Here is a 12,008-nt window from a genome sequence, read left to right as displayed (position 1 = left end):
CACAACACAGCCTTCACCGTTGCTGCCCTCGTCAAGCCCCTCCATGAAGTTACGTTTACTAGACCGCAACCAACAGGATGAAACAATCATGTACATGCAACACTTACTAAAATCCCTAGATATCACCGACGATAGCAACACCATTTGTTCAGATTCCTCAGCCGGCTTTCAACTGGAATGGACGTCTACAGGATTCTTCAGTGAAGCATTGGACGAGTTGTTATCGAGTAGTGAGCAGACGCCAACCATTACCCTTGGACACGAGCTAGATGTGTACATGAGCTCGCCTCCTCTCAAGGGGACTGAACCATTGCATTGGTGAAAAGTAACAGGTGTGGCGAACGGAAGAGGCTGAAGACACCGACGTAAAGCAATCAGATGAAGACAGCGACGAAAATCCCATGGTATGCTTCACTGCTTGTTATTTTATTATATCTTTTTAGTTGGGTAAACTCTTTTTAAGCAGCTAATCTCATATAATATGAATCATACTAGCTATTTATCATTGGTCTACCTCTTATGATGAATCGTGGCTTCTCTCACAGTGTTGAACCATTCTTGATTTGAAATGAGGCAAAAACATTTTGAAGAGGAGGGGCATGACTCTCTAATCTATTTAGTAACCACCCCTTCATCTTCATTGCCTTATCTATTTTGTTATCCTTCTCTCTACAGTGTTATATGTATCCATACTCTGATGTTTTGATTGTCTTATCGCTCTCTCCATCTTCATTTGCATCTCTTCATCTCTTTATTTGGTAACCATATTTTCATCTTCATCACTTTAAGGTCTCTATACATCTTTATCTCAATCAGAAACAACTTTTCATATTTATGTCATTGGTCTCCTTTCATTCGTTGAAAACACAGAGGTCATAGCCAGGTTAAAAATTACATTATGTCTTTATGATGCTATATTACAGATGGGCAATGAAGTAGAGCGAGGAGGTGCCATTGCTGCAGCGATAGAATGCTTTGAATGTCGTCTTCTCTCAAGTCTCTAATCAAAAACACAATCCTAATTTTAGGGCCTTTGCTTACCTGTGGATGATTTTGGATTTGCAAAAAATATTTTGACAGCCATTTTGCAAGAAGTTTGACAACCGCTGTCTTGAATTAAACTGCTAATTTACATTATTCCTTGCCTTAGAACTGAAACAGGGGAAGAAGAATAAGAAGAAGAAGCAGGAGGAGCAAGAGGAGGAGCAGGAGGAGGACAAGGACGAGGACGAGGAGGAGGACGAGGACGAGGATGAGGATGAGGATGAGGATAAGGATGAGGACAAGGATGAGGATGAGGACGAGGACGAGGATGAGGATGAGGATGAGGACAAGGATGAGGACGAGGACGAGGACAAGGACGAGGACGAGGACAAGGACAAGGACGAGGGGGAGGACGAGGATGAGGACGAGGACGAGGGGGAGGACGAGGACGAGGACGAGGAGGAGGACGAGGACGAGGACGAGGACGAGGACGAGGACGAGGACGAGGACAAGGGGGAGGAGGAGGAGGTGGTGGAGGAGAAGAAGGAGGAGGAGGTGGAGGAGAAGGAGAAGGAAGGAAGGAGAAGGAAGGAAGGAGAAGGAAGGAGAGAGAAGGAGAAGAAGAATCAGAAGGAGGAGGAGGAGGAGGAGGAGAATTTTACAACTTAAAATTTTAATGTTCATGGAGGAGGAGCTAAGTTCATGATATTTGATGTTTTATTATTTTGAAATTTTAAAATGAGTTTTAAACAATTTATTTATTAATAAAATACTACAATTTAAATAATTTTTTTTTAAAAATGATGATTTCAATTCTATGGATTAAACATAGTAATTTTAGCAATTATATTATGATTTAAACATAGTAATTTTACCACTTATATTAAGTATGCAACATGTAATAATTTTATTTTCCACATCGGCGTAAAAAATACTTTAAAACCAACTAAATGTGAGTTTTGGTTTGTTGTGCAGTGCGCTTTTCCGGACAAAAGCGCATTGCACACCGCACATGCCATTTGGTGCGTGCGAAGATTCGCACACTCGGTGCAAATTTTCACACCACACCGCACGACCAACTCTACCTCTAAGAGGGCTGGTCCCCCTTCTATCAGTGCAGCATGCCTACCTGCAATGCACGCCTACCCGCACTACACTCCTACTTGTGCCACCATGTTGCTTGTCTCATGTATTGCCACTGTGCCCGGTCCCACGACACTGCTGATATCGATGGGTGCCATGCAAGATCCTCATCGCAACCGTCAAGATCGATTGGGCTTTTGCCACATAGCTATGCTTACAACTGTTCCTTCGGTTTTTATTCGGTTTTTATTTCATGTTATTAGCACAATTTTATGCACTGAAAGAGCATAAAATGGGGTTGTTATCATATATTTAGATTAAAATATTGTTTTCAGGTTATTTCTGATTTTTCCCTAATTTTATGTTAATTCTATGAATTTTAAAGGATTTATTGGAGCTCGAATAAACTATTTTTGAATGAAAATGGCAATTTTAATATTTAATTTCGAGATTTATCAGCATGGGGATGAATCAGTGAATTTTCTAGAATTTTCTAGAATTTTTTACGAATTTTAAGGATTTTTTCGAGATTTATTTGAAGAGGAAATGTATTTATTCTAAGGAAAAAAGGTATATTTATAAGAAAAACAAAAGTATTCATATCATTTTCGAACTTTGAAGGGCCTTTTTGCAAAATTTCATTGCAAAAAGACCCTCAAAACAGCTCTCGGTCGTGACTGCAGGCGTAAAGATGTGATTTAAAAAGTTTCAGGTTTTTATTGCAATTGGTTTATTAATTGTTTTAATGTTTTAGAAAAAAAGCGGAGGAGAGAGAACGCGGGAAGGACATATACACAAATATTTCAGGACGGCCTCCACACGCAATTTCGTGTTTTATAAAGGGTTTCGCCGAAAAAAAAATGTCTAAGAGCTTCTCGCGTGTCAACGTGGCAAAATAATGGCCGTCAAATAAAGATCCAATGGTGCTTGCGCATACGTCAGCTACAGGAGGTAAGTTCACCACCCACGCGGCGCGTACAACGCGCATGCACGAGCGGTGATGTGGCGCCTGCAGATTCGTCTGCGCTGGTAGAAACGCAGGGCCACGTTCATGCTCTATGTATACGCATATTCCGTCTTACCTTTTTTTGTTTATTTCTATTTTCGCCAGGGGGGTACGTGGCGCAACGAGAAGATGCCCACCTGGATAAGTTGAAAAGTCGCTACCAATAAAAGAACGACACGTCAACGAGCGGTTAAAAGAGAAAAAAATTAAATAAATGAATTTAATCCAATGGCTAATATTGGTTTAAATTCATTTATTCATAACTTTCAATCCAGAAGTCCGACTGAGATGGTTTTTTTATGGATTTGCTCGTCTTGATCCCCTCTTTCTATCTGTATGGTTGGAACATTGAGATCAAGCCTGTATTGATGGATATAAATTAATTACTCATTAGGGGTAAAATGGTAATTTATTCCATTTTACCTAGGTATAAAAGCCGAATTTCGAGAGGAGGGGGTCATTCTTGATGGTTCTCTATCACAGCTGCAAGATAGAGAGGAGCCCCAGCCTGGATCAACCTGTTTGGTACATTTTCCTTCATTGTATTTGAATTTTGGTGCATTTTGAATGAAATTAGTTCAATTTCTTGTTTGTTCTTCTTGATTCTGATCTGAACTTCTAAATCGCTTGGTTTGAGCAGCATGTACAAGCCCTGATTAGAATTGAGAGGAGAAATTGAGGAATTCAACTAGGCATTTAATTGCATTCCCAAAGAAAAACTCTAAAAAATTTAACTTTGAATTCCAAGGTATTAAAACTTTAGTTTCTTTTATCCTAATCAAATAGTGTAGTAGTTAGTTCTGAATTATCCAATCTACAAAACAAACAAACCAAGTTAAAAACCCTTCTTCTTAAGTCCCTCTGAAGTGAATTCCTTGATCCTATCCCTTGGATCAATTAATTCAGCTTAGAGCTCCTAAATTCTTCAACTTTTCTCATCTCTTCTACCTTCGTCTCTCAATACTCTTTCCAATTCGGTTAAATTGCTCTTCATCGAAGATCAAGCGGTACTAATTATTCAAAATCATCAAATTGAACTCCTTGCTAGCCTCCCTTGGACGATACCTTCACTCATCACTGTGCATCTTAAGTGAGGTTTTATAAATTTTATTGCATAAGCCAAAATTTACAACCACAAGGGCTAAAAATTGCATAATTTTTACCCCTATTTTTGGCTCATCAGGTGCCATGCCAGATCCTCATCGCAACCGTCAAGATCGATTGGGCTTTTGCCACGTAGCTACGCTTACAACTGTTCCTTCGGTGACCTATTATTTTTTTGAATGCATCCCGAGCATGTCTCCATCGTTGGAGGTAAGGTCGCGATACATACGGGTACTGACCTGAGAGCTAGGATTTCTAATGCTACGCCCCTCAATCAGAGGTCTGGGTGATGGGAACCTAGTGGCATACCTAGGTCCCTCTTGCCGTAATCTGGTGGTTGCTAGGGTCTTTCAATGTTGAGTCTATACTTCTTATTGATTTTAACGTCGCATTAGCAACCGTTTCCATTTGCATTTCACTTGCCCAGTTGATGTTGGAATGGATGTTTGACCCCCTCTGATGGGGACCATCTAGCACCGAAGACTGATCTCTGCTAGCGCACGGAGCCTGGGCTGAACGAGAGACCCGACCTCCACATATGTGGCCTACTCAATGGGCCCCCATAGATTGACGTTATCTTCCTCTTGCTTTTGTGTCCTCTTTTTGTATGTGCGTCGGGCCTATGTATTTGGGTCCATGTATTCATGTAACCGGGCTAATGTGTTTGGGCCCATGTGTGAGCCTTTCCCTACTAGGGGAGGCCTTAGGACTCCTCTATGTGAGCCTTTTTTTCACCCCTTTGTAATGGGGGGCACATTGACTATGAGAAAAAAAGAAGAAAAAGTTAAATTTTATTTTAATTCAATTGTTACTTTGATTTTTCCACTTATTTATAATTTTGCAACTATGAATTTGGGATTCCTTGGAAAATCTTAATTCCAGCTGCCGCCCACTCTGTCGTTGCTGCATTGGCTGTCCCTGCCCCTAGCCAACTACTGCACCACCATGCACAGTGCCTGGCACCCGCGCTCGCCACGACCGCTCTTGCACTAAATGATTATTTATATTTTTTATCATAAGTTGTCCACGTCATAATATTTTTACCAGAATACACCTTTACAAATTTATTTAACATATTAAATTGCATTTTTAGCTAGACATAGAAATGTGGCGTCTGAAGAATGTTCAAGTGGAAGACTTAAAATGTGACGTGTTCTAGAGTTATATATACAGATGAGCCAATATGGAGAGGCGGCATTCTGTGCCCAATCATCACCACAGTTTTATGGAAGTTTTTACATGTGGAACCGTAAAATGATTCGGTCGTGGTGTACAGGTGAGAGACTTAAATAAACAGCTCAGAATGCCCCACTGCCAGATAGGCCATCTGATGAATCAAAAGGAGTTTTCGCCAAGAGTTTAAGCCCCAATCTGTCAATCTCTCCGCGAAAAAGTAGACGTCAGGTGAGGTTTCGAAGAAAAATACGCGACCGCTTGGTGGCAAAGGTCCGACCGAATCTTCAATGAAGCGTTTGTTTTCGTCTATTAGATCCAAGACACACATGCAAAGACATATTTATTACTTCTTAAAGATCCATTATAAATTATTTCTGGGTTTCACAAGCCCCACATCCCGCGTCTAATTATCGTCTTCGAAGACTCAGTCTCCTCCGATACCAGCAATTATCCAACTCATCGGAAAAGTTACGAAGTCTTTTCGGAGACTCGCTCAGAGAAAAATATCACAATACAGTAAATAACTGCTATAGTACCGTCTTAGTAGACTCGTAGAAACTTCCCTGGGCGGAAACTGTAGATGTCCTGGTGCACTATAAAAACCCGCCATTCTCTTCCTGCTCAGCAACGAAAGATCTTGCCTTTCTTCTCTGCGCCCGTCTTCTCTTGCTCTAGCTGGTAGAGTTGTCGCAGAGGTTGGCGATGGAGGTTGGTTTGAGGTCGAGGTTGGTTGCGGTGGTGGGGTTGGCCGTCGTCGTGGCATCGTCTTTGGTCGAGATGGCAGCCGCGGCCACTCCGCCCGCTCCGAGCCCCGCCTCCGGCGCCGCAGCTATAGCCGGACCGGCTGTTCTCGTTGCGTCTTTGTCCGCCGTCGCCTTTGGCTTTCTTTTCTGATGCATCCGTGCTATAATTTGTCCTCCAAAGATTCGAACTTTGACGGGCCATTGTTTTGTGGCCTGTCCATCTTAATTTTCCTCGTCTGCATCGACCCTGCGTGTGAAGGTTGTTTCTGTAAATGATTATCTTCCGTGTTCTTCATCTTCTCAATCTTCCGGTGAGATCGAATGGATACTGTCTTTGCTTGCATGGATAACGTAAGAAGAACGTGAGAGTTTTGAGGTGAATTGGTCGACGAGACTAATCAAGAAAAGTCGCTTTAAATCATTTTTCCCGTTGAACCAAGGCGAGTCGACACAGAAAATTCGTTTTTTACTGATTTAGGACTAGCCCTCGTACTTCAGCGTTTAGGGATCGCTTTGATCGGCATAGATATCAAGGAGACCTTTCCGCACTGCAGTATTGAAGACCCCTCGGATAATCCGACCAACTATCATGGAGTCAACTGAATAATTGGAGTAAAACGCTTTAGAGCATCATATTTTAGACACATCATCTATCTAGTAATCGGTTAAGAATTAAAAGGCGATCTGTTGCCTGATCAGATTGCGCGACCCGATAGGGATGCTAATTCAGATACCGAAAGAGGTAAATCTGTATCTGATATCCGATGTCGACATCCACCCGGACATCGGCATCAACTTTCGTCTGGACTCTGGAGGTTTGGATGTGGTTACCTTATATCAGACTTGGATTTCAGATTTTTCGATATCCGATGTATATCCTTATTGAAATTTGATATGATCTAGATATATTATATCTTAGGTTAATCGTTCATAATTTTGAACTCGGAAAAGAGAGCCCGTTTTTTCTCACTCTTAAGTCTATCTCTTTCTCGGTTCAACCATCCCAGCGGCATTGTCAACGTACCAATTGACCATGGAGAAAACACAGACAGAAACCTCCAGATGAGTGCAACGCTCAAGTTATCATCTGCTTCGTCAAATTGATACACCTAGACATCTTTATTTTTTTCTCAATTAACAAAGGAATTCATATATAAGTTTTTTTTCAAGACTTTTTGGTACGGGATATGTTTCCTAAATTGTCTCTACAGCCAATATCTTTGTAATCAGATGGCGATTTTGACCAAAAATCTAACACTACCAAGATCGGTGCGAGTGTCTGATATCATCGTCTGAATCCGTCTTGGTCTCAATGAATATTGGATACCGAAGTGTCTGCTATTGTATATCTGGACTATAGTGCACGGACTCGTACATGACGGTCTGTTTATCGTGGGGTGAACAATTCATTCGGTCCAGTGTCTTTTTGCCTCGGGATGAAAAACTGCCCTTTTCAGAGGCCTTGGACGGTGGACAATTAAGAATGGACAGATACTTTAGTTTGGTTTTTCAGTGTAATTATTTTTAGTATCAGTAATCTTTCCCTCAAATTTATCTTCTTCCCAGTACCAAGGATTATCCCCCATTAAAGCATATAACTTATAGTGGTTGGATAGTTCATTTTTTTCCCGTTATTACTTTATTTTGATATGCTGGGTATTCTATTTGCTAAGGATCTTAGCTTAATGGAGCATAAAGACCGTATCCAAGCAAGCTCGAGAATCCACCAAAAGTATAGGGATGAGAGTAAACAAAACCCACACACTGATTTGGGGAAAATAACCTTCGTAAATGGGATGATAAGTGTTCGCAATAGAGGCCCAAAACAGCAAGTATAAAAGGAGAAAAGAGAACAATTTCACGAAAGGGACTAACCAACAAGAAGATACAGACTTGGTATCACCTTCTTCCAAAAGCGTCTTTGCAAGATGCTTTGTCCCCAACTCTTCTCCAACTCTCTAATTAACTAAGTCTGAATCCTCCAACGTCGCTCACAGGATGCTCTCAATAATTCCTTCTTGGACACCTCCTTTTATAGAGCTCCTTGGAAGCTTATAGAAACCTCCCTCTCTAGAAGGTTGCCACAGCTTTCTAGAACACTTAGGAAGACCCACAGGCTTGTAGAAATATCCATTAGCGTCTAGAATAGTGTAGAAGTATATAGAAGGCTCTAGAAGAATGTTATAGAAGCATCTAGAATATTCTAGAAGATTCTAGAAAATTCTAGATCATTACGGAAGCTTCTAGAACATAGGAGTTGAACAAGTCAACCCTCACAAATCTCAACCTTTGGCTGAGTTGAACAAGAAGATACACAGCTTGAAAAGATTGAATCTTTGAGCTCCAATAATATCCAGGCATTTCTCAAACTTTGTTGTCTAAAGGGTTCTGGTCAACATGTCGGCCAGGCTATCCTTGGTACTGATCTTATTCACCATAATGTCACCTTGTGCCACAATGTCTCAAACAAAGGGATACCAAGCATCAATATGCTTAGTCCTCTCATGATGCATAGGATCTTTTGTCAAATGTATGGCACTTTGACTGTCACAATGCACAATAGTTTTCTCCTGACACGAGTGCAGTTCACCAACCAATCCTTTTAGCCATATTGCTCCCTTGATGATGGGGGACCATCTCGCCATAAAGACGGAATGACACCAACAACAGCACCGAGCCGCATGAGCCGATGCCCGCGACGCGACGTTCAAATATTCTGCATAAAGTGAAGCCGCCTCTGTCATCATTTATTTTCTTTTATTGTTGTGATTTCTTGTTGTATCTTGGACGGGGCCTGTCGTGTTTTGGCCTTGTCCTGTCCGAATGTTTTTATTTTCCTTTTTGTTTTTGGAGAACTGCTCGTCTCGAGACGGTTCCCTCCAGTTACGCCCAATTGGGCATGCCCTCGGCCGTATATAAGGACGACATGCCCAAGAGGACAAGATAGACTGGAATCTGAATTTAAGTTCTATTGGGGTTTTCTTGTTCCTAGTTCTCTTCTAGCCATAGGTAATCCTAGTTAGCCCATTAGCCAGGACGTGGGAACAACGTGGTAGATTGTCGTCCACGACACCTTGCGTGGATCGTTGTCCCCTTCCTCCTCTCTCTATCGGTTCCATTCGTCGCCGTATCAAGGAGTTAGCAGTTTACATTGATCGATCTTGTCTGAAGAATCGTCGAGAATTCACTTCTTGGAGGGCCTTGGAGTCTTTGCCTCTCGCTTTCAACATTGTCATCCACGTTCGACTGTCACTACACCGAGTCCCTCCATTGCCATCTGGTTGTGGGTTACTGTCTTTCCCACCATCTTCCGTTGGCTGGGACCTGCTCTTGGATTTCTTGATACAAGAATATTTCATGGGATCGTATCTTGCACCCGCTTGATCAACACGCACACAGTCCTGACCGCGCGCACCGTGGCCTCATCGACCACGCCACACGCCGTCCAGACTATGCGCAACGTGACCTTATCGACTGTGCCACACGCCGACAATAACCGTGCACACTGGTATCTAAGCGACCGCACCGCTCGTCATCCTAGCCATGCGCGCCGCGATCCACCGACCGCGCCGCACGCCGTGACTGAGCACCTCATCGACCCACAACATCTCAGCCCTGCAACATACGTGTCTGTGCGTCCAGCCGCTGGTCTCGTGCGTGCCTCAAGGATTACGCGTACACACTGGCCTCAGATGTCCTAAGGTGGTGCACCACCGAATGTTAGATTTGCTCACACCGCCCTGTCCGTCAATGACTTATAATTTGATCCATCAGGTTCTACCATTCCCTCCCACTTCGCAGATCTTTACTTCCTACAGTCCCTTGTCGATTTATTTCTCTGTGCTTCGAGAGATAGAGCCCATCATTCAATCCATGTTTGCTCAACTTTTTGAGTGATAGGGATTTTCTCTTTGAGTAACCATTAACCGTTTACGTGGAGACTTGGACGCTAATGGGTAGCATTGCTACCTCTCACTTTACGCGTCTGAATTGATCCAAAGGGATGTTGGGAAGTCGATTGTGCCCAATCGAACTTCGCCAATTTAATTGCTTGTCGTACTTGTTAGTGAATTCATTTTACTTGTCGTTACTTCTCAAAATTGAATCATAGCATCTAGTTAACTAGTGCATTCATAGTCGTCGACTGTGGTGTAATTCGAGCCGTACGTTCCCAGTCAATACCGTATTACATCACTTGATTGCCTCAGTAAGTGCCATATATTCTGCCTCGGTGGTAGATAATGCAACTGTAGGCTGTAAAGTAGCCTTCCAGCTAACAGCACCGCCTCCAATGGTAAACATATAACCAGTAAGAGACCTCTTATCAAGGTCTCCAGCATAATCTGAATCAACATATATACAAAGAGCACCTCCACATCTCCCAAACTCTTAACAAGTATTAATGGTACCTCTTAGATATCGAAAGACCCATTTCACTGCACGCCAATGAGCCTTCCCTAGTTTTGCCATATATCTGCCCACAACACTAACAGCATGTCAAATGTCTGGGAGAGTGCAAACCATTGCATGCATCAAGCTACCAACTGCACTAGAGTATGGGACCTTTTCCATATAGCTCTCTTCTTGGATTGTTTTTGGTGACAATGAACTTGAAAGCTTAAAATGAGCAGTATGCGGTGTGGCCACTGGCTTAGAATCTCACTTAGATTGGGAGAGATAAAGCTTATGTACTACTCTATTCCTTAGAATTTCCATTCCAAGGATCTTATTTTCTGCTCCCTAATATTTCATCTCAAATTCCTTTCACAGCTTCTCTTTAAGCTTGTTGACTTCAAATATCTCCTTTGTTGTAATCAGTATATCATCCACATAAAGCCACTAGTAAACAAAAGAGTTCTTTAACGACCTCATAATATAAACACAATTGTCAAATTTACTCTGTAAATCCATCTCTTGTGATAAAAGCATAAAATCTCTTATACCATTGTCTTGGAGACTGCTTTAGTCCGTATAAAGGTTTCTTTAGCAAACACACATGGTCCTCCTTACCTTTGACTTCAAAGCATTCTGGCTGCTTCAAGTAAATTTCTTCATCAAGATCTCCATGGCAACAAGTTCCCTCTGTAGCCTTATTTTGGTAAAGCCCTTAGAAATATCTTGTTAATGCTTTCTCTCTGACACTGAATCCAGAGTTCTGCAGGTAGAATTGGTCGTAGGAACCCGAGTGGCACTGACCGCGTTCTTTTTGGTTCGAAAGAATGGAACAGCTTGGGAGAAGGAGAACTCTTTCTTTGAAGCGCCTGATGAGTCAACCAATTCATCTACCCCGCTTGTTCCTCAAGGCAGTTTTCACATGCATTTGCTTACTCCATGTCATGAGATGCGACAAGAGACAACAAAACACGAATTGAGGTATGTTTTACCACAGGGGAAAATACGTCAGTATAGTCAACCCCCTCCACTTGGCTATAACCTTTTTCAACCAAACGTGCCTTGTATTTTTCTCCTTCAACACTTGAACTTTCACCTTTCTTCTTAAAAACCCATTTGCAAACAACAATTTTCTTGCCTATAGGAGGCTTCACGAGATCCCATGTGTGATTCTTGTAAAAAAGATTCCATCTCCTCCTTCATGGCCACAAACCATTTATCGGCTTGACTAGAGGTAATTGCTTCGGAAAAACTTCTTGGTTCCTCATAAATGGTATCTTGAGCAACAGAAAGTGCATAAGGAACCATGTTTTCAAACCCATACCTCGATGGTGGTCTTACCTATCTTCTTTCATGATATCGTGCAAGAGAGTAATCATCATTCAAAGGGCTTTCATGTGAATCAGGAATAGAAATTTCTTCTTTCATTTGCGAGGGTCGACAAATACCCATGTTTTCAAACTCCACCTTCCTCGATGTATCATATTGAATGTCAATTTTGGAATTAACATCCTTCAATT

The 12,008-nt window shown here is 42.0% G+C and overlaps 1 protein-coding gene across 1 annotated transcript; it reads left to right on the top strand.

The window, feature by feature from the left end:
• The first annotated feature begins 5,965 nt into the window (after positions 1 to 5,965).
• On the top strand, positions 5,966 to 6,391 carry LOC144701984 (uncharacterized). Its single transcript, XM_078573820.1, has one exon. It carries the CDS (start codon positions 6,056 to 6,058, stop codon positions 6,245 to 6,247), a length of 192 nt encoding a protein of 63 aa, XP_078429946.1. The 5' UTR covers positions 5,966 to 6,055; the 3' UTR covers positions 6,248 to 6,391.
• Positions 6,392 to 12,008: the final 5,617 nt, after the last annotated feature.

Source organism: Wolffia australiana, chromosome 4 (genome assembly GCF_029677425.1).
Source record: "Wolffia australiana isolate 7733 chromosome 4, ASM2967742v1".
NCBI classification, from domain to species: Eukaryota; Viridiplantae; Streptophyta; class Magnoliopsida; order Alismatales; family Araceae; genus Wolffia; species Wolffia australiana.
Note: the sequence above shows the minus strand (reverse complement) of the source record. Positions and strands in the feature narration are given on the sequence as shown.